The 22,135-nt window shown below is 41.7% G+C and overlaps 2 protein-coding genes across 7 annotated transcripts in view; one reads left to right on the top strand and one right to left on the bottom strand.

Moving 5' to 3' along the window:
* The window catches only part of LOC115111746 (5-hydroxytryptamine receptor 7-like), a 44,513-nt gene extending 42,836 nt beyond the window's left edge, over positions 1 to 1,677 (bottom strand). The window contains exon 1 of the mRNA XM_029638118.2: positions 1,065 to 1,677. Within this exon, the coding sequence (XP_029493978.1) occupies positions 1,065 to 1,531 (467 nt within the window). The 5' untranslated portion in view covers positions 1,532 to 1,677. The remainder of the gene's footprint in view (positions 1 to 1,064) is intronic.
* Positions 1,678 to 7,388: 5,711 nt separating this feature from the next.
* Positions 7,389 to 22,135, top strand: part of LOC115111745 (piwi-like RNA-mediated gene silencing 2) — a 36,248-nt gene continuing 21,501 nt past the window's right edge. For 3 of the 6 annotated variants that reach the window (XM_029638115.2, XM_029638116.2, XM_029638112.2), the window contains exons 1-14: positions 7,437 to 7,516; positions 8,254 to 8,755; positions 8,962 to 9,064; positions 11,643 to 11,757; positions 12,220 to 12,399; positions 12,609 to 12,719; positions 12,857 to 12,974; positions 13,253 to 13,377; positions 15,968 to 16,048; positions 16,144 to 16,257; positions 18,502 to 18,690; positions 20,500 to 20,584; positions 20,900 to 20,992; positions 21,273 to 21,413. In XM_029638115.2, the coding sequence (XP_029493975.1) occupies positions 8,282 to 8,755; positions 8,962 to 9,064; positions 11,643 to 11,757; positions 12,220 to 12,399; positions 12,609 to 12,719; positions 12,857 to 12,974; positions 13,253 to 13,377; positions 15,968 to 16,048; positions 16,144 to 16,257; positions 18,502 to 18,690; positions 20,500 to 20,584; positions 20,900 to 20,992; positions 21,273 to 21,413 (1,929 nt within the window). In that variant the 5' untranslated portion in view covers positions 7,437 to 7,516; positions 8,254 to 8,281. Of the gene's footprint in view, positions 7,517 to 8,253; positions 8,756 to 8,961; positions 9,065 to 9,602; positions 10,218 to 11,642; positions 11,758 to 12,219; positions 12,400 to 12,608; positions 12,720 to 12,856; positions 12,975 to 13,252; positions 13,378 to 15,967; positions 16,049 to 16,143; positions 16,258 to 18,501; positions 18,691 to 20,499; positions 20,585 to 20,899; positions 20,993 to 21,272; positions 21,414 to 22,135 lie in introns of those variants that run through there. The other 3 variants (XM_029638114.2, XM_029638113.2, XM_065011657.1) reach the window with 3 other exon arrangements.

Below are 22,135 nucleotides of genomic sequence, written 5' to 3'. Positions count from 1 at the left end.
ATGACAGAATGACATCAAACATCGGATGAATTTGTATTAATTTTAAAAAGTATTCATGTGAAATATAGGCGGAGGACTATAATTTAGCCCATATGTCGTATGTGGAGAATTAACACAAACACTGCATACAATTCATAGAATATACAATACATTAACCAGCATGTGTAATTAGGCCATGCATGATTGTATCCATGTTCTGGTGCAAGAGGATAACCACATTTAAATTAGGCTTACTATACATTCATCGCAGACTGCTTATTGATTTTCTGGGGGGGGGGCACTTGACCGCACAGAAGACATCCCTCAGGAACCAAACACCTGAAATGCATTCGTTTGTCCAGTATTTTACTGAAACCCACTGGCGCGTAATCGTGTCATTGGCGCGACTCGCAGATTCATGATATTTTAAGCATTCATATTTTATTAATTACGTTGGAGTAGGGACAGATGCAATAACATTGACACATTGCAATTTACAACAGTAACCTAGCTTGCAACACGTTCGCTTGCACGAATGTCCCTAGACAGTAGCCTAACGTCACAAGAAAATCAAATTAGTCACAGTGACACGTTCTTTGCAATGACCGAAATAAACTTTCACATTTTACATTGAGCATGTAAGAGCTACCCACTGGGCACACACTTGTTGAATCAACGTTGTTTCCACGTCATTTCAAGGCAATTACGTTAAACCAACGTGGAATAGACGTTATTAAATATATGTATGTGCCCACAGCCTGTGCACAGTGGGTAGCGACCAACCAAGGTCTAACGATCAACAACCCTTACAAATAGATCCACTCTCAAGGGGCTATGAATCCATAATTAGACTATAGCCTATTTATCAAATAATTGTTCATGTTAGCTCATGTTGGCTTATTAAGAGCTCATGTGTTTTATGATGGACATCTACCTCAAGCAAACCAATTTATCATTCCGCTGATGTGTGTCATTTGGCGCTATAAATGTTTTGACTAACGTCACCGAATAGCTCAGGTGAATAGCCTACATTAGATACATCCTTGTTGTACATTTGATTTCACTGGTAAGTTTAACTAACTCACCTGTCAACACTGATCACGCACAGGGTCATGATGGAGGCTGTGCAGCACATTACATCCATACCAATGAAGATGTTGCAAAACACCTCCCCAAAAAGCCACTTGCCTCCAGTTAGGTCTGTCACTATAACAAAGGGCATGACAACTATGGCCACGGAGAGGTCTGCCACAGCCAGGGACACAAGAAGATAGTTTGACGGTTGTCTTAATTTTTTCACCACGCAAACCGCTATGACAACCAGTGTGTTTCCCATCACCGTGACCGCTGTGATGATAGCCAACATCACTCCGATTATTATCTTCTCTCCACTGCCGAAATCAAGTAGTGTCTCCCCGCACGTATCGTTCCACATGGCTGTTGGACCAGCTGTGACCAGGACGTTATAGAAAAGCTCCAGAGTGCCATTGATAACTTCGGAAACATCCTCTCTCTTATTGGAAGTGGGATCGACGCCCGAAGTATTGAACATTACGAAAACGTGATCCCGGCGGTGATGCAAGGGACACCTCGCCAGTGTACTCCAATTAAGCGCATTCTTGATCAGTAGGCTACGCCTGTGATCTTGGGTCCAGTAGTTTATTGTTTTCCTTTGTAACAAGACAGCCAGTACTGAGAAACATCAGTCCAAACCTTAAAGCCATGCACAGTCAGAGCGTTTCACCTTCCCAAAAGAGTGATCCGCGCCTCTCCAAATGCGCAAGAAGAGGCGAAAAACAATGATGAATGTTATGGCCAGCATCGAGTTATCTTCAAAGAAATCTTCCCAGAAAAATCACTAAAACGTCATAAAAAGCGTTGCATGTTAAAAGCTATTTTTAGGTTGATTTCACAACGCGCTTGTTTTCCAGTGTGGCTTAGGGTAGGCTAATTCGCTGACAGAAATACATTTTCCCACGAGCGGTTTAGATCCATCTGCGAACGCTCAAACACGAAAATGTGTTCACAAAGATACAAGTCCATGCAAGGTAATTGAAACGTATCAAACATTTTACTACTCATGTACTTAAGGCTATAGGACTTGGTGCATACCTGCTATTATGATATATTGTTCGATTCTTTTCCAGCAGGGAAAAAAGGATTTAATCAAAAAAACAAACGGATCATATTTACATAATCCCTAAACTTAATTGATGACAGTAGGTCTATACTGGTTCAAATTGAGGACATCAATGTAGGGTACTAGTGGGTAACTAGCCCCCTGGGGTAACTGCCCACTCTGTAATTCACTTTAAGACCACAAGATGTCACCAAATTATTTTTTCCAAACATGTCCGTGGCTGCCACTGCTCTTGCTCAACAAAAAATGTCCTCTGTGTCATCACAACTTTTGTTGTCACTACAGATCCGGGTTCGATCCTGGGCTGTGACGTAGCCGGCTGTGACCGGGAGACGCACAAGGTGATGCACAATTGGCCCAGCGTTGTCCGGTTTAGGGGAGGGTTTGGCCAGCCGGGATGTCCTTGTCCCATCGCGCTCTTGCGACTCCTGTGGCGGGGGGGGGGGTGCATGCACTCTGATATTCCAACTAATATGTTTTTTAAATTAATTATAAACAACTATCGAAAACCTTTTGCTCCTGAATGTCATTTTAAAGACTGCTGGGATTTAAAGTCTTGCATTATTAAAATAATATTTAGTGCAATTGTACATAATGTATTGTACGGAAAAGGAACAACAAAGAAAGAACAAAGCAAATTAATGTGCGGGTGAGTTAAAAAGAGAGACTTTACATCAAATCTCCTCATGGTGCATATATTAATGGTGACATGTGCAACACCATTTCCCCCCCATATGTTATTTTATTAATTAAAATAAGACAACTAGACTTAGTTTTTAAGCATTAATTACTAGAGAATGTATAAATTAAACTGATTAAATGGATTTTAACACACTTGTGTGAAACCCTGTGTCATAATCGTCTACTGGGATAACTGGCACCCCGGGGGCAGTTACCCCGGGACATAAAAAAAAGCAAATTTTCTAAAAACAAAAAAAGTTAAATAACAAAAAAAGTGTCAACTGTAGCCATTTATTTCCCTTTATAGTTTATTCATCTAAGCATGACCTTCATCCACATACCAATTTTTTCTCCAAACGTTGCTTTTCTGTGTCAGCAATTAGACATTGTTCTTAAGGGGGACAAGTTACCCCCTTGTACCCTACTAGTCTAATATAGGATGGGCCAAGGGCAAAATTGTGGTGCAGATATTTTGGGAGAGAACAGAATACCGGGTCCGCGGGGTATCCCAGTTTTTTTATTTGTTTTATTTTAAAATGCGTTTCACCTAATTCAACAGTTTGACATGACTTATTATGCCTCTTTTGTGGTATTTTAAGGGGTATTTTGAAAACCGTATACATGGAAGGATAAGTAGAAGGCCCCCCAACGCCCCAATTTTTAAATATTTATATATATACAGTACCAGTCAAAAGTTTGGACACACCTACTCATTCAAGGGTTTTTCTTTATTTTTTACTATTTACTACATTGTAGAATAATAGTGAATATATCAAAACTATGAAAGAACACTTATGGAATCATTTAGTAACCAAAAAAGTTTTAAACAAATCTAAATGTATTTTATATTTGAGATTCTTAAAAGTAGCCACCCTTTGACTTGATGACAGCTTTGCACACTCTTGGCATTCTCTCAACCAGCTTCACCTGGAATGCTTTTCCAACCGTCTTGAAGGAGTTCCCACATAGGCTGAGCACTTGTTGGCTACTTTTCTTTCACTCATCCCAAACCATCTCAATTGGGTTGAGGTCAAGTGATTGTGGAGGTCAGGTCATCTGATGCAGCACTCCATCACTCTCCTTCTTGGTCAAATAGCCCTTACACAGCCTGGAGATGTGTTTTGGGTCATTGTCCTGTTGAAAAATAAATAATAGTCCCACTAAGCCCAAACGAGATGGGATGGCATACCCTGCAGAATGCTGTGGTTGCCATGCTGGTTAAGTGTGCCTTGAATTCTAAATAAATCACAGACAGTGTCAACAGCAAAGCACCTCCTCCTCCATGCTTCACGGTGGAAACCACACATGTGGAGATCATCTGTTCACCTACTCTGCGTCTCACAAAGACACGGAGGTTGGAACCAAAAATCTTACATTTGGACTCATCAGACCAAAGGACAGATTTCCACCGGTCTTATTATTATTGGTGTCCTTTAGACGTGTTTTCTTTGCAGCAATTGGACCATGAAGGCCTGATTCACACAGTCTCTGAACAGTTGATGTTGATATGTGTCTCTTACTTGAACTCTGTGATGCATTTATTTGTGCTGCAATTTCTGAGGCTGGTCACTCTAATGAACTTATCCTCTGCAGCAGAGGTAACTCTGGGTCTTCCTTTCCTGTGGCGGTCCTCATGAGATCCAGTTTCATCCTAGCGTTTGATGGTTTTTGCGACTGCACTTGAATAAACTTTAAAAGTTCTTGAAATGTTCTGGATTGACTGACCTTAATGTCTTAAAGTATTGATGGTCTGTCGTTTCTCATTGCTTATTTGAGCTGTTCTTGCCATAATATGGACTTGGTCTTTTACCAAATAGGGCTATCTTCTGCATACCACCCCTACCTTGTCACAACACAACTGATTGTCTCAAACGCATTAAGAAGAAAATAAATTACACAAATTAACTTTTAACAAGGCATACCTGTTAATTGAAATGCATTCCAGGTGACTACCTCATGAAGCTGGTTGACAGAATGCCAAGATTGTGCAAAGCTGTCATCAAGGCAAAGGGTGGCTAATTTGAAGAATCTCAAATATAAAATATAATTTGATTTGTTTAACACTTTTTTGGTTACTACATAATTCCATGTGTTATTTCATAGTTTTGATGTCTTCACTATTATTCTACAATGTAGAAAACAGTTCAAATAAAGATAAACCCTGGAATGTGTAGGTGTGTCCACACTTTTGACTGGTACTGTATTTATTTCCTGCATTTCAACACATTTTGCCATGGGGCAGAGAGAAAGATGTGCAGTTTATAATGCTAATCAAACATTTTGAGAGAATAATATTAATGCTGAAAAGCTACTTTTAACATAAATAGTTTTTCTTCCAAAACATTAAGTAACTCATATTGTAGTTATTTATAGGTCATATTTCATGGAAATCTATATATACATTTTTAGGAACTCAGTCAGTGTCTCAACTTACTGTTGAAAGTTAGAATAGTATAATACACAAAATTTGGTTGTGCATCAGCAGTTTTTCTCTTGTTATGTGAGACACTGACAGTCATTCAATTAGCCCAAAAACTGAAAACATTTCTCTCCACACTATGGCTGTATGGGTAGAATTGCAGAAAAATTAGCTGTAAAACTGCTATTTTTCCTATCCGACCCATGGCAAAATGAGTAGAATTGCATTAAATGAGTTATAAAATGGCTAAATCTTCTCCCTATCCCATGGCAAATTGTGTAGAATTGCAGTAAACTTGTTTTAAAACTACAACAATTTCTCTCCACCCGATAGCAAAATGTGTAGAATTGCAGTAAATGAGCTATAAACCTTAAAATATATATATACGATGTCAAGAGGGGGGCCATAAATATCCTTACACATTATTAAACATAAACCAGCTAAATGACTGCTTTCTGTTCTTTTTCATCTCAATGTTATCCAGAAGATTTGGACATATTACTGTTTTGCATTATATAGGGAATGAAGGGTAATCATTGCTGGCGATTGAACCAGTGACCCATGGAGTTATGGATTGGATTAGTGGATTATTGCCTGTGCCATTAACACTCAGACCTCTTTGCAGAGGTCATAGTATGATTGATTACAGGGATGGTATACAAAACTAATATGTTTGGAAAAGTGATATATTTTAAAGACTTGAATTGATTATCCTGCCAAAGCTAGGTCATGATTGTTTATAAAGACCATCTTAAATTGTGTTGGTTTTGAGGTGTCAAGTACATGGTGATTGGAATTAGAATAAACAAAACAAATAAATACAATATATCTTGCTTTCTATTAAATACATGGGGAAGGACCTGATTTTTCCATGCAAATGATCTGTGGACAGTGACATTGCAGGTCAGACAAGAAACAGTCATTCTGGTTCCCTTCTATGCCACCCCTGGGCATAACAGAGGGCACCTGTTAATAAAAATAAACCGATGAGGAATATTCAGTCAAAACCACTGGAGTTTAAAACATATTATTTTCAACATTGGAAATATGCTGGGGTAAATCTGACTGATGATTAGCATTGATGCATGCAAAACAACTGTCTTACAGGTCATGGCAATGATGGGCATGTTTAGAATTGTCCATAGCATCTTCTACAAAATCATGTAAAATATTATAAAATAGATAACATTTTTACAGCATCATTTGTGGAAATGTATGCTGTCAAATAAAGTATTGCATTATAATGTTCTTACACACATACATACATACATACACACACACACACACACACACACACACACACACATATATATACAATAATGTATTGTATTTTGTCAGACTAGCTAGGTTTCCATCCAATTGCTGACAGAATTTCATGCAAATATTCTAAAATCGGCATAAAATCATGCGCATTTCCCACCAGAGATGTTTCCATCAAATTGACTTGTTGCAGATAAAAGGCTGTGCATGATGACATAGTGCATATAAAAATACATTTAGCTTTTAAATGACCAGGTGCCGATTCTTTAAAAATTAAATGGGCTCCCATCGCTTTTTCAACTCAACTTTTTTGGTGCTAGCGCTGTTGGCTAGAGCGCATCTATAGACTACATGATACTATTTCATATTATTATGGAAAAAGAAGCGAGATTATTTTAATTTGTCCAACGGCAGCCAAGCATTGATTATCACGTCACCAGAATAATACCCTCGATATTTACTCCAAAGAGCATCAAACTCAACCTTGCACTTTCATCACCCTGTGAAGTTATCTCTAAATCCACAGGACTAAACTGCATGTTTAAAAAAACTCCTATTGTGGACCACAAAATCACAAATGTCACAGTGTGACTCCCAAGTTTACAACGATATGATCTGATTTGATGGTTATTATGTCAATATTTGTGCATAAATGCCTTTCCGCCGACATTCTCGCATAATTCATTTTACCGACACAAAAATATCCCACCTTGTCTTGCGTATTTTGATTTGTTGACATTTGGAAAATTTACTGATTTTTTTTATTTTTCCATCCATCAGCCTGTCATGAAATGTTGTATCCGACATTTAGCCTACTTTACTGACTGAAACATGGTTACTGACATGGTTACTGACAGCTCTCGAGAGCCTGTACACTTTTGACAAATGTGTTCTATTAACCAATAGTTTATTACCATGGGCGTGTCCAGGTGGCCAAACATTTCCCGGTAATTTTGACTATAGATGGCAAAAGGTCTGTACCAATGTTGAGAAGAAAGTGCTCCATACGCATTTAAAGTCAGTATAAGAAAAATAAGGTTTGGAGTTATATTTGAATTGTGAAGAACGTACGACGCAACGAAATATGCATTTAAGTTCCTAAAAATGTTTATCTCTCGGCTCCCGTTTTTCCCCTGGTGCATTTGCTTGTAATCAAAAGCAAGCACGCTAGCTAGCTAACGTTAGCTAGCTAATGACGAACCTATTAACATTCATTCGCTTTTGCTAAAACATACATTGCTAGCTATTGCAATATTTAATATACCTTTGGTGTGAAATGTAACCATCTATTCTAGCAAGTAGCTATTAGTCTCGTACATTTTAGGGAGGAAATATGCAGGCAGGTAACTTGCTATTCCCAACTGGGGTGTATTCATTATGGAAACAGTAACTTGTATGTTTGGTGTATACGGTTTCTGTTGCAAAACGTTTTGCAACAGAATCGGCGTAATGATTACACCTCTTTGCTGCAGCCGCTTGCGCAAGCGTCGAGATAGACATTGCGACGTTTGACCTGACATTAACAATAATGGTGTCTACACCTTGCTGATTGTGCTCAACTTAGGTGGTTCTCAGTCTGAGTAAGGTACACTCGGCAAGATGCCCCCTGTCTTTTGCCCCATCAATACATTTATCATAAATGTTTTGATACTAACAAAGTAGCTAGTTCTTTCATTATGACTAAATACAAATGACACGCCATCTGGAGCGTTCACATGGTTTAGCAAGTTTACACAATTCCCCTTGCCAATAAGCCTTTGCATTTGCACTACAGGCATTGCATGTGAGAGGAGCTAGCTGGAATGGATCCAAAGAAGCCTTGTTTCCCAGGCCTCCCTGGTGCAACCCGCATTCCTTGGCTGCAGCAGCAAGCATGGGGTCGAGGACTGCGTTCAGATGAACCAGCAATAGGACGGGCCAGAGGCCTTATGTTTGCAACAGATGGGTCTGCTAGCTTAGGAAGAGCCAGGGGTTTCAACACCACTGGTGATCCACTGCTTATGCAGTATGGGAGAGGAGTGCCCTTCCCAGTGAGCGATCCCTTCATTGGCTTTGCCAGGGGGATACCCATGCCTAGATCAGAAGATGGTGGGATTAGCCACCCTAGAGGGTGGCTTCTCTCGACAGCTGATCCGACCGTAGGTGTGGCAAGAGGGGAACCCCTTCTTGGTTTGGGGCCTCACCCTGGACAAGCCACTCCAGGTCAGCTTGCAAAGCAAGACTTGCCTGAAGAGATGCCAAGTCTGCAGGCAGAAGAGGAAGTAGTAGCCAAACAGGTTTGTGTTGTGTTCCTTGGGGTTGTAAAGTCTTTCTCCTAACTTCTACCCATACCAGGGTTCAAGGTTTGCACTTATTGGACTAGTCTATTAGTTCCATGCAAGCTCAATCAAGGGCAGATTAAATATTTTAAATTGTTAAAATACCATTTAAGCCAAGTTATTTTTTTCTCTTATAGCTCTTGTAACGATATTGTAATTGGCAGGTGGACATGTCCACCCAAGGCCAGGGATCGTCGCTGGTGTCCATGTTCAGAGGCATGGGGATCGATCCCTCAAAGACCTGGGGCAGGGGAGGGCTGCCAGTGGGTGAGTAATCTTGAGTTTATGAAAAACTAGGGTTTTATTCCAAATGGCACCACATTCTCTATGGGCCCTGGTCAAAAGTAGCGCACTACATAGGGAATAGGTTGCCATTTGGGACACAGTCCATAGATGAAGGCATACTGGATGAAACTAACTGGGAAGAGTATCACGTGTTCCCCTCCAGCTCAAATGGCATGGGTTAAAAGTAATGGTTGGCCTTTACATTTAATAAATTAGAAGATTGGAAATCCATCATATTGATGCACTCTGATTAGGGCTGTGCAATATGGCCTAAAAATCTAATCTTTTTTTTTTCTAACATATGGGCGATTCACAATATATCTAGATAAAAAAAAATGTTTTCTCTAAATAAGCGATGTTGTACAATTTAAAGGTAAAATACACTGCATTTCAAACAGTCAGAAATAATCCAATTTAATTCAGGGCTTGTGACGTTATACCTAGGCTAAATACACTATATATACAAAAGGATTTGGACACCCCTTCAAATTAGTGTATTTGGCTATTTCAGCAACACCAGAACGGGACTGCTGAGTGCTGAAGGATGTAAAAATCGTCTCCCCGGTTGCAACCCACACTACCAACTTCCAAACTGTTTCTGGAAGCAATGTCAGCACAAGAACTGTTCGTCAGGAGCTTTATGAAATGGGTTTCCATAGCCGAGCAGCCGCACCCAAGCCTAAGATTACCATGCGCAATGCAAAACTTAGTCTGGAGTGGTGTAAAGCTTGCTGTCATTGGACTCTGGAGCAGTGGAAACGCGTTCTCTGGCGTGATGAATCATGCTTCACCATCTAGCAGTCTGAGGGACTGGGTTTGGAAGATGCCAGGAGAACGCTGTCTACCCGAATGCGTAGTGCCAACTGTAAAGTTTGGTGGAGGAAGAATAATGGTCTGGTGCTGTTTTTTATGTTTTGGGTTAGGCCCCTTAGTTCCAATGAAGGGAAATCTTAACACTATTAACACCTTTTGGGATGAATTAGAACGCTGACTGCGAGCCAGGCCTAATCACCCAACATCAGTGCCCGACCTCACTAATGCTCTTGTGGCTGAATGGAAGCAGGTCCCTTCAGCAATGTTCCAACATCTAGTGGAAAGCCTTCCCAGAAGATCGGAGACTGTTATAGCAGCGAAGGTGAGACCAACTCCATATTAATGCCCATGATTTTGGAATGAGATGTTCGACAAACAGGTGCCTACATACTTTTGGTCATGTAGTGTATATAACCATGATCATTTTATCAAAATAGTTCAAACGGCTGTTTTTTTGTTGCAATAATCACTGAACTGTCAAGTCTATGAAAATGCCCTTTTGTTACAAATGTAACTAGAACCATGCATAATGCACATTCACCAATAATGACTTCTTGTAGCAGGCATTAAACTATAGAAAAGTAACACAGGTCTCATCAGCAATCTCTCAAGCCCATGTGCTAGTGATTAGCCAGATAATCTTTATTTAAAGTTTAGCCAACTTGGATCTATTTGCTAGATAAAAAGGTTGAACAGTTGAATTGTTATGTGCACACCCTTCTCTGTCGCCAACTATTTGCAAAGCATGTTAGCCTGTCCACTTTGTTTAGATGTTGAAATCAAGTGGCCTACCTTATTTCTCAGAATGAGAACGAGTTGCCAATTCCTTATGTAATTGTTTTATACTTATTGCACATTTATAAAACAGACTAGACAGCTACTATAAGTCTTTGGCTAAAATGCTGCTAGCAGTATGTGGTACCCCAATGCCCCGCGCGACAAACTGCATTAATTTACCATAATCAATGTCCATTGATACTCTTGTTTTCATAGTGTCTGCTCTGCGTGCAATTTGAGTAGTTGAGGCATAAAAAAAAGTATTGTTAGAAAAGTTAACTTCGCCTCTATTATAGTAAAATAATGTCTCAGTATGTTTTGGTCTCCATAAAAACGATTTCTGTTCGACCAAACCTCTCATGCAAATGGCGAGTTGAAACCGCTTGTCAGAGAGGAAGATGTGATCTCTCAACTTTGTTGGTGTGTGTGTGTAAACCAGAGGAAGAGGTGAAGCGAGAGTGCAAAAATCTGTCCAAAATAAGCAAAATGCGTTCCTATGGGCTTATTTTGGACCGTAGCTTTCTCTTGCCTCCCGCCTTAAGGACAGCCTTTCCCATTGTTAGGGTGGAGACAAGTGCATCTCATCTTTATATACAGATCTCTGTTGTAAATGGACGGTGCATGCAGCAAAGGAGACAATTCCAAAAAGATATGAGAAGAAGCGGACATTAACACAAAAAAAAACGAAAAATAGGAATTTGGAATAATGCGCAAAAACATCAATTCGAATTAATCGCCCTAACTCTGATGCACTAAAGTTTAACCATTTTTGTTACGCAATAAATATATTTGCCTTATCCAACATAGCCTCTAAGTTCTGAGCACTCTGTCAAAATGTAAACACAATCAAAAAGTAATTTGAGCTTTAAAATATTTAGGGATGTTGCTTGATTTCCTTATGCTCCAACTGAGGCCTTGAGGATGAATCCACTGAATCTCATTGTGTGTTTTTCTCTGGTGTTTGGCCCAGGGAGGGGTGCTTTTGGAGCAGAGCTCCAACCACAGACAGCCCCTGTTGGAGCAGTGGCAGTTGCAGGCCCGGGTGGAGACAGATTCCCTGAGGACATGATGGGCCAAGGTAACAGGTAAGAAGAAGAAGGTGATGAGCTCAAACCCTGCGACTTAACCTGTTGCTAAAGCAGGCCAATTCCTCCATGCTACTAAGGTCCTTAGGGTCCTGACAGTAATGCTTCTAGAATGCATCATTCATGCTGTGCACATACACAGGTCCCTCTCACATATCCCCATCCTTTTCAGTATATGCCCATCTAATTTCAAATTATTATTGAATTATCCGTTGTTAATGTGGAGGTAATCAGACTTTCCACTTTTCGGTGTGACTCATTGTCAAGGTTCGTTCCCGATAATTCAAAGACAACTAGGCCAGATAATGAAAATGGAGAATTTTTTTTCAGACAAATAGATGAGCAGTAAGATTGATTCGATAGCAGCTTTTTTTCCTAATACATATTATTTAACGCAGTTATGGATGGGAATTTAAAACAAATTCAATGAAGAACTTGTAATGCTTCTGTTTCTGTCTGCAGCTTCCTTGGCCGAGGTGTACCATCTCAGATGGTGGGAATGGGACGAGCGTCGATGCTCCCCTTGGGTACTGGGAGGGGACCAACTGTGCCCCCTACTCTCCCTCCATCCCCACCCAAAGAGGCTCATATGACACCAGATTGCTCTCAAACTAAGGGAGAACTTAAGATGGAGGCCACCTGGTAAGTACCATCAAAGTACCATTATTTGTAAAACCATGTAATGAAACCATCTATTATGAAGCAAATTATGTTGCTTAAAATGATGTTACTGTCGTTGAAGGCAGTCAAATGAGGCAGAAATGTATTTAGGTCAATTATGAATTGTTTTATGAGGACTATAACGGTTGTTATGCATATTCATTGAAAGGTTATTTCCTCTCCCTTTGCAGTGAAACATTACACAAGACTGGTACCAAAGGAACACCATTGCCCATAGGCTCAAACCACATCACCATTCACTGCAGGAATGAGGCAGTCTATCAGTACCATGTCACTTTCACGTAAGTACATGTATTAAGTTAAAAGTGTTAGCTACATTCATATTTTATGCAGCATTCCTGTGTAAAATATCTGCTCTGGAAATATCATTTGGTCTGTTAAAGAGGAGTAACTTATTACATTTTGTCCCACTTTTCAGTCCTAATGTGGAGTCAATGGGTATGCGATTTGGCATGATGAAGGACCATCGCCCCACTACTGGGGAGGTTGTTGCTTTTGATGGCTCAATTCTCTACCTCCCTGTGAAGATGGAAGAGGTATGTCACTTTTCTCTGTCTGGCCTACTGTGTCTGTGACTATAGATGTGTATTAATTATGTGCAGATAATTGGCTTATACTTGTAAATACACAAAACGGGAACAGTTGCTTACGCATTTGAGTTATAGTAACTATACTGTTTTAAAAGTGTCTTCACTCAACTAGACCCAACATCAACGCGCAATACCGATGTGGCACATAGGGCAGCTACACTTCTGTCTTTAGCCATCTTCCCCTCTGTGCCCCATGTTGTGATGTTAATCTTTCCTCCATACAGGTGGTTCACCTAAAGAGTGTGAGACGAACTGACAACCAGGAGGTTGACATCAAGGTCCAAATGACTAAGATCCTTCCACCCAACTCTGACCTGTGCATCCCCTTCTACAACGTGGTGCTGAGAAGGTGACAGGGCCATCCTTATTCATTAGGGCAAAACTTAGCCATCATTAGGGCACACTGTAGCAAAATATTTTACAATGGAAAACAATATTTCTTATTGGACAAGTTTGTGTAGTCCCTGCTGATTTTCTGTTTGCTTCCATTTTGAATCTAATAATAACACTGGTGCTACAATATAAACCGCTAATTGCCTACCACTAATTTACATTTTCACTTTAAATTAGGATATATTGGGGGTGTTTTTCAACAAAAGGCCTGTGGTCTATTTATGAGGGAAGTTCTCTGTGCGCTAAGCTGGCCTTAGTGTACCCATATTGTCAGTAATGAGCTAATCTCTTATCTATTGTGCTTGCTTGATAGCTTCATGCAAAAACATGCTTTATTGCGAGGCTTCAACTGTTTTACACAGAAAACCAGACTTCTTTTAAAGCGTTCCATTTCCCCCTAAATCCTAAAGATTTTTCACTGAAGTAGCGAATTATACACTGAACAAGAATATAAATGCAACATGTAAAGCTGATTAAACAGCATGATTATTACACAGGGGCACAATGTGCAGTTTTTATCGCAACACAGATGCCAGGTTTTGAGGGAGTGTGCAATGGGCATGCTGACAGCAGTAATGTCCATCAGAGCTGTTGCCAGATAATTTAATGTTTATTTCTCTACCAGAAGCTGCCTCCAACTTCGTTTTAGAAAATTTGGCAGTACGTCCAACCATCGTTGTGTGGGCGAGCGGTTTGCTGATGCCAACGTTGGGAACAGAGTGCCCCATGGTGGCGGTGGGGTTATGGTATGGGTAGCCATAAGCTAAGAACAACGCGCACAATGGCAATTTGAATGCACAGAGATACCGTGAAGAGATCTTGAGGCCCATTGTTGTGCCACCATCACCTCATGTTTTAGCATGATAATGCATGGCCCCATGTCACAAGGATCTGTTCACAATTCCTAGAAGCTGAAAATGTTCCAGTTCTTCCATGGCTTGCATACTCACCAGACATGTCACCCGTTGAGTATGTTTGGGATACTGGATCGATGTGAGCGTGTCACAGCCATTGAAAATGAGTGGGACAACATTCCACAGGCCACAATCAACAGCCTCATCCACTCTTTGAAAAGGAGTTGTCACGCATTTGTGAGGTCGGACACTGATGTTGGGCAATTAGGCCTGGCTCGCAGTCGGCGTTCATCCCAAAGGTGTTCAATAGGGTCGAGGTCAGGGCTCTGTGCAGGCCAGTCAAGGGCTCTGTGCAGGCCAGTCAAGGGCTCTGTGCAGGCCAGTCAAGGGCTCTGTGCAGGCCAGTCAAGGGCTCTGTGCAGGCCAGTCAAGGGCTCTGTGCAGGCCAGTCAAGGGCTCTGTGCAGGCCAGTCAAGGGCTCTGTGCAGGCCAGTCAAGGGCTCTGTGCAGGCCAGTCAAGTTCTTTCATACTGATCTCGAGAAGTATTTCTGGATGGACCTCGCTTTGTGCACGGGGACATTGTCATTCTTAAACGGGAACGGGCCTTTCCCAAACTGTTGCGACAAAGTTGGAAGCACAGAATTGTCTAGAATGTTATTGTATGCTGTAGCGTTAAGATTTCCCTTCACTGGAACTAAAGGACCTAGCCCGAAACATGAAAAACAGCCCCAGACCATTATTCCTTCACCACCAAACTTTACAGTTGGCACTATGCATTCAGGCAGTTAGCGTTCTCCTGTCATCCGCCAAACCCAGATTTGTCTGTTGAACTGCCAGATGGTGAATTGTGATTCATCACGCCAGAGAACCCGTTTCCACTGCTCCAGAGTCCAATGACCGCACTTTACACCAACGATCGGCATTGCCCATGATGGTCTTAGTCTTGTGTGCGCTGCTCGACCATGGAAACCTATTTCATGAAGCGTCCCGACCAACAGTTCTTGTGCTGATGTTGCTTCCAGAGGTAGTTTGGAACTCTCTAGTTAGTGAGTGTTGCAACCAAGGCCAGACATTTTTTTTTTTTTTACACGCATCAGCACTCTGCGTTCCCATTCTGTGAGCTTGTGTGGCCTACTACTTCTCTGCTGAGCCGTTGTTGCTCCTAGATGTTTCCACTTCACAATAAAAGCATTTACAGTTCACCGGGGCAGCTCTAGCAGGGCAGGAATTTGATGAACTGACTTGTTGGAAAGGAGGCATCCTATGACAGTGCCACGTTGAAAGTACTGAACTCTTCAGCAAGGCCATTCTACTGCCAGTGTTTGTCTATGGAGATTGCATGGCTGTGTGCTCGATTTTATACACCTGTCAGCAACGGGTTTGTCTGAAATAGCCGAATCCACTAATACGAAGGGTGTCCACATCCTTTTGGCCATGCTGTGTATCTGTGACCAAAATATGCATATCTCTATTCCCAGTTATGTGAAATCCATAGATTAGGGCCTTATGAATTTATTGCAATTGATTGATTTCCTTATATGAACTGTAACTCATTAAAATCTTTGTTGCGTTTTATATTTTTGTAAAAAAAAAAAACATTAAAAAAAAAAAAAAAACATCTCACTGGCTTTACCAAATGTTAAATTTGTCTGGTGCAACAAGACATTGTTCTCCTCATGTGTGTTGTCAAGGGTAATGAAGATCCTGGGACTGAAGCTTGTGGGGCGGAATCATTACGATCCAAAAAGCGCAGTCATACTTGGGAAGCATCGGTAAGTGATTAGATTAGAAATTATACTCCAATTGAAATCTCAATGATCATAGCAGTTGACTCAAGCCCCTTGGTTTCTGTCTTCTGTTATCCTAGGTTGCAGGTGTGGCCAGGTTACTCAACGTGCATAAAGCACACTGACGGAGGCCTGTACCTCCAGGTGGATGTGTCCCACAAAGTGCTGCGAAATGACTCTGTCCTCGACTGCATGTGAGACTATTTCAGTGCACCTTACACCACATAGAAGCATTACGTAACTTACTAACTTTTGTGATACTCTAAAATATGCATGATAAATCTCTTCTCTTGCCAGTTATTTGTTCACATGGTGTGCATATCCACATGATGCACTGTCTACAGTATGTGATGAGTTCATAAAAATTTAAACAGGCCGTATTCTTATGCTGGTCATAGAGATATTTACAAATAGCATATTCGTTGATGCACCATGTACAGTTGAAGTCGGAAGTTTACATACACCTTAGCCAAATACATTTGAACTCAGTTTTTCACAATTCCTGACATTTAATCCTAGTAAAGATTCCCTGTCTTAGGTCAGTTAGGATCACCACTTTATATTAAGAATGTGAAATGTCAGAATAATAGTAGAGAAGTATTTATTTCAGCTTTTATTTCTTTCATCGCATTCCCAGTGGGTCAGAAGTTTACATACACTCAAATAGTATTTGGTAGAATTGCCTTTAAATTGTTTAACTTGGGTCAAATGTTTTGGGTATCCTTCCACAAGCTTCCCACAGTAAGTTGGGTGAAGTTTGGCCCATTCCTCCTGACAGCTGGTCTAACTGTGTCAGGTTTGTCGGCCTCCTTGCTCTCAAACACTTTTCCAGTTCTGTCCACAAGTCTTCAATAGGATTGAGGTCAGGGCTTTGTGATGGTCACTCCAATACCTTGACTTTGTTGTCCTTAAGCCATTTTGCCACAATTTTGGAAGTGTGCTTGGGGTCATTGTCCATTTGGAAGACCCATTTGCGACCAAGCTTTGACTTCCTGACTGATGTCTTGAGATGTTGCTTCAATATATCCACACCATTTTCCTACCTCATGATGACATCTATTTTGTCAAGTGCACCAGTCCCTCCTGCAGCAAAGCACCCCCACAACATGATGCTGCCACCCCCGTGCTTCACGGTTGGGATGATGTTCTTCGGCTTGCAAGCCTCCCCCTTTTTCTTCCGAACATAATGATGGTCACTATGGCCAAACAGTTCTATTTTCGTTTCATCAGACCAGAGGACATTTCTCCAAAAAGTATGATCTTTGTCCCCATGTGCAGTTGCAAACCGTAGTCTGGCTTTTTTATGTTGGTTCTGGAGCAGTGGCTTCTTCCTTGCTGTGTGGCCTTTCAGGTTATGTCGATACTGGACTCGTATCTCTAGGAGACAGAACGTGTCTCCTTCCTGAGCGGTATGACGGCTGCGTGGTCCCATGGTGTTTATACTTGCGTACTATTGTTTGTACAGATGAACGTGGTACTTTCAGCTGTTTGGAAATTGCTCCCAAGGATGAACCAGACTTGTGGAAGTCTAAAAAAAAAAAAATCTGACTTCTTGGCTGATTTCTTTTGATTTTCCCATGATGTCAAGCAAAGAGGCACTGGGTTTGAAGGTACGCCTTGAAATACATCCACAGGTACACCTCCAATTTACTCAAATTATGTTAATTAGCCTATCAGAAGCTTCTAAAGCCATGACATTTTCTGGAATTTTCCAAGCTGTTTAAAGGCACAGTCAACTTAGTGTATGTAAACGTCTGACCCACTTGAATTGTGATTCAGTGAATTATAAGTGAAATATTTTGTCTGTAAACAATTGTTGGAAAAATTGTGTCATGCACAAAGTAGATGTCCTAATCGACTTGCCAAAACTATAGTTTGTTAACACAAAATTTGTGGAGTGGTTGAAAAACTAGTTTTAATGACTCAAACCTAAGAGTATGTAAACTTCTGACTTCAACTGTATATTTCCACACACATCAACAAGCTTTCACGGAAAGTAAATCTGCCTGCTCATAGAAGTTTGGACACCGTTTTAAAGTGGTTGAGATATACTATCTCAGGGACTTGAGACTGCGGGGTTATGTCAAGGCTAGGGCACTAAAGGGTCACATGCAAGGAACAAATGAGTTTACATTTTAGTCATTTAGCAGATGCTCTTTTTCAGAGCGACTTAGTACATTCATCTTTAGGTTACTAGGTGAGACAACCACACATTAAGTACATTTTTCCTCAAAAGTATTTATCAGCAAAGTCAGTGGTAGAATAAAAAGACAAGTGCGAGTGTTATTCCCTTGTTTTTTTTCTTTCGTTCTTTTTACTTGGAGGTTTTAAATGGAATGACATGAAGAGCATAAATGGGGTGGTTTTCAGGCCAAATTGGGGTGAGTTGCAGGGCCCTGATTGGTAACCTTTGACCTTTTGACCCCTCTCCCATCCAGGAATGTGATCTACCAGCAAAGCAGGGAGAGCTTCCAGGATGAGTGCACCAAAGAGCTGATAGGCAGCATTGTCATCACCCGATACAACAACCGCACCTACCGCATCGACGACATTGAGTGGGGCAAGTCCCCCAAAGACACCTTCACCATGGCCGACGGCTCAACGACCACTTTCGTCGAGTACTACAGGTAAGGCTGGAGAATTGTGTGCATTTGTTATGTAGAGTTCTTCTAGCGTTAGCGCAATAGCATGCTAGCTGTTCCCATAGACTTCCAGTCATTGAGCCAACAACTATCCATTTAAAAGCGCCTCTGCAGGAATGTGTGTTTGTATATACACTGCTCAAAGAAATAAAGGGAACACTTAAACAACACAATGTAAATCCAAGTCAATCACACTTCTGTGAAATCAAACTGTCCACTTCGGAAGCAACACTGATTGACAATACATTTCACATGCTGTTGTGCAAGTGGAATAGACAACAGGTGGAAAGTATAGGCATTTAGCAAGACACCCCCAATAAAGGAGTGGTTCTGCTAGTGGTGACCAGACCACTTCTCAGTTCCTATGCTTCCTGGCTGATGTTTTGGTCACTTTTGAATGCTGGCGGTGCTTTCACTCTAGTGGTAGCCTGAGACGGAGTCTACAACCCACAGAAGTGGCTCAGGTAGTGCAGCTCATCCAGGATGGCACATCAATGCGAGCTGTGGCAAGAAGGTTTGCTGTGTCTGCCAGCGTAGTGTCCAAAGCATCGAGGCGCTACCAGGAGACAGGCCAGTACATCAGGAGACGTGGAGGAGGCCGTAGGAGGGCAACAACCCAGCAGCAGGACCGCTACCTCCGCCTTTGTGCAAGGAGGAGCACTGCTAGAGCCCTGCAAAATGACCTCCAGCAGGCCACAAATGTGCATGTGTCTGCTCAAACGGTCAGAAACAGACTCCATGAGGGTGGTATGAGGGCCCGACGTCCACAGGTGGGGGTTGTGCATACAGCCCAACACCGTGCAGAACGTTTGGCATTTGCCAGAGAACACCAAGATTGGCAAATTCGCCACTGGCGCCCTGTGCTCTTCACAGATGAAAGCAGGTTCACACTGAGCACGTGACAGAATCTGGAGACGCTGTGGAGAACGTTCTGCTGCCTGCAACATCCTCCAGCATGACCGGTTTGGCAGTGGGTCAGTCATGGTGTGAGGTGGCATTTCTTTGGGGGGCCGCACAGCCCTCCATGTGCTCGCCAGAGGTAGCCTGACTGCCATTAGGTACCGAGATGAGATCCTCAGACCCCTTGTGAGACCATATGCTGGTGCGGTTGGCCCTGGGTTCCTCCTAATGCAAGACAATGCTAGACCTCATGTGGCTGGCGTGTATCAGCAGTTCCTGCAAGAGGAAGGCATTGATGCTATGGACTGGCCCGCCCGTTCCCCAGACCTGAATCCAATTGAGCACATCTGGGACATCATGGCTCGCTCCATCCACCAACGCCACGTTGCACCACAGACTGTCCAGGAGTTGGCGGATGCTTTAGTCCAGGTCTGGGAGGACATCCCTCAGGAGACCATCCGCCACCTCATCAGGAGCATGCCCAGGCATTGTAGGGAGGTCATACAGGCACGTGGAGGCCACACACACTACTGAGCCTAATTTTGACTTGTTTTAATGACATTACATCAAAGTTGGATCAGCCTGTAGTGTGATTTTCCACTTTAATTTTGAGTGTGACTTCAAATCCAGACCTCCATGGGTTGATAAATTTGATTTCCATTGATAATTTTTGTGTGATTTTGTTGTCAGCACATTCAACTATGTAAAGAAAAAAGTATTTAATAAGAATATTTCATTCATTCAGATCTAGGATGTGTTATTTTAGTGTTCCCTTTAATTTTTTGAGCAGTGTATGAAGAAAATTCCATGTTTTTTTGCAGCGGTGGCCACTGCTGCTAAATGAATATAGGGGAAAACTTGTCTATTTGAACTTTTTTCCTATAATCTGAACAGCAAAAACTATGGCATCACCATAAAAGAGATGGACCAACCCATGCTTATCCATCGACCCAAAGAGAGGTCCAAGCCTGGGGGAAAGGTAAAACTATTTCAAAGGATATTATGAAATGTAGCTTTATCTTGACATAGTTAACTTTTTGTACTTATTTATTTCATACTCATCGATAAACAGGACCTTGTCTTTCCTCACACACCCAACTACCCTGTAACAAAGTACTTGTCTGTATCTTTGTAACAGAATGATACCGTGTGGCTTGAGTCTGTATTCATTACGTCTTTATGTTCTACTATCACACATGCTTTGTAGATAGTCATTTGAGTTTTTGAGTTGGAGCCATTTTCTCCATAAAGATACAATATACATTATATTTAATTGTGTGTTTTTGTCTTACAGCAAGTCATAACCGGCGAGATCCTGCTTCTGCCAGAGCTCTCCTTCATGACTGGAATCCCTGACAAAATGAGAAAGGATTTCCGCGCCATGAAGGTAAAGTCATTGTCGGCAATGAATTCTCCCTGGGGAGTGTTCTATGACATCCACTGTGTACATGAAGGCAACACAGTGATTTGATAGCAATAGTAACCAGCCAATTTTTCTATCAAAGACTTTAGCTGCGCTTGCTTTAGTTTTCCTGGCGCAATGAAATCAATTGAATAGGGGGGGGGGGGGGGGCAAATTATATTTGTACCCAGAAACGTCACATAGTAACTGGGGCGGAAAGTCTAGTACTGTATAGATTCTGAAAGTGCCGGTTTTACCGTCCCAGGACTTGACGATGCACATCAATGTGAGTAGTGAGCAGCACACTCACTCCCTGAAGCAGCTCCTGAAGAACATCAACACCAACCCAGAGGCCCAGACAGAACTGGCACGCTGGGGGCTGGAGATCAGTCAAGACATCCTGGTGGTTAGTATACACTGCACAATCAAACAAAACATATCATTTATCTCGGAGACAAATTAGTTGTGTAGCTAAAGTCGCACATAGAAAGACACAATTAACATTTATTTATCTGATGGTGAGTAGGTTGGGGCGGTATTCAGATTTTCTTACCGTGCCTGAACCATACTGGGGTATACGGTAGTGTACACAAGGGGTGCTATTTCTTTCCAATGAGAAAAAAAACAACAGCACAAAAAATAATAAGTCATCAGGGATCTTGATCCAGGAGGGGATTATTTATCTCTGCTGTAACCAAGAAGCTTGATCTGGCATGCTAGCTGCTTACCTAGAAAGCTAGCAAACCAAATGCATAGCTGGAGCCCTGAGCTGGAGAATTTATTTGGCGGTATTTCAAAATACCCCATTATACGGTATACCGCCCAAGCCTAGTGGTGAGTAGGGTGACCACATTCCCGGATTATACGGGTCAGTCCCACATTTTGGCCCTTTGTCCGACGACCAACAAGCATGTCCTCACAGCAACTTGCCCAAGCCTTCCCCATTTCTCCTTCATCCAAATCCAGATAGCTGATGTTCTGAAATAAATCTGGATCCCTACAAGTCAGCTGGGCTAGACAATCTGGACCCTCTCTTTCTAAAATGATCTGCCGCAATTGTTGCAACCCCTATTACTAGCCTGTTCAACCTCTCTTTCGTATTGTCTGAGACCTCCAAGATTGAAAGCT

The sequence above is a fragment of the Oncorhynchus nerka genome, linkage group LG27, assembly GCF_034236695.1.
Source record: "Oncorhynchus nerka isolate Pitt River linkage group LG27, Oner_Uvic_2.0, whole genome shotgun sequence".
In the NCBI taxonomy this organism is placed as follows: domain Eukaryota; kingdom Metazoa; phylum Chordata; class Actinopteri; order Salmoniformes; family Salmonidae; genus Oncorhynchus; species Oncorhynchus nerka.
This window is presented reverse-complemented; position numbering and strand designations above follow the sequence as displayed.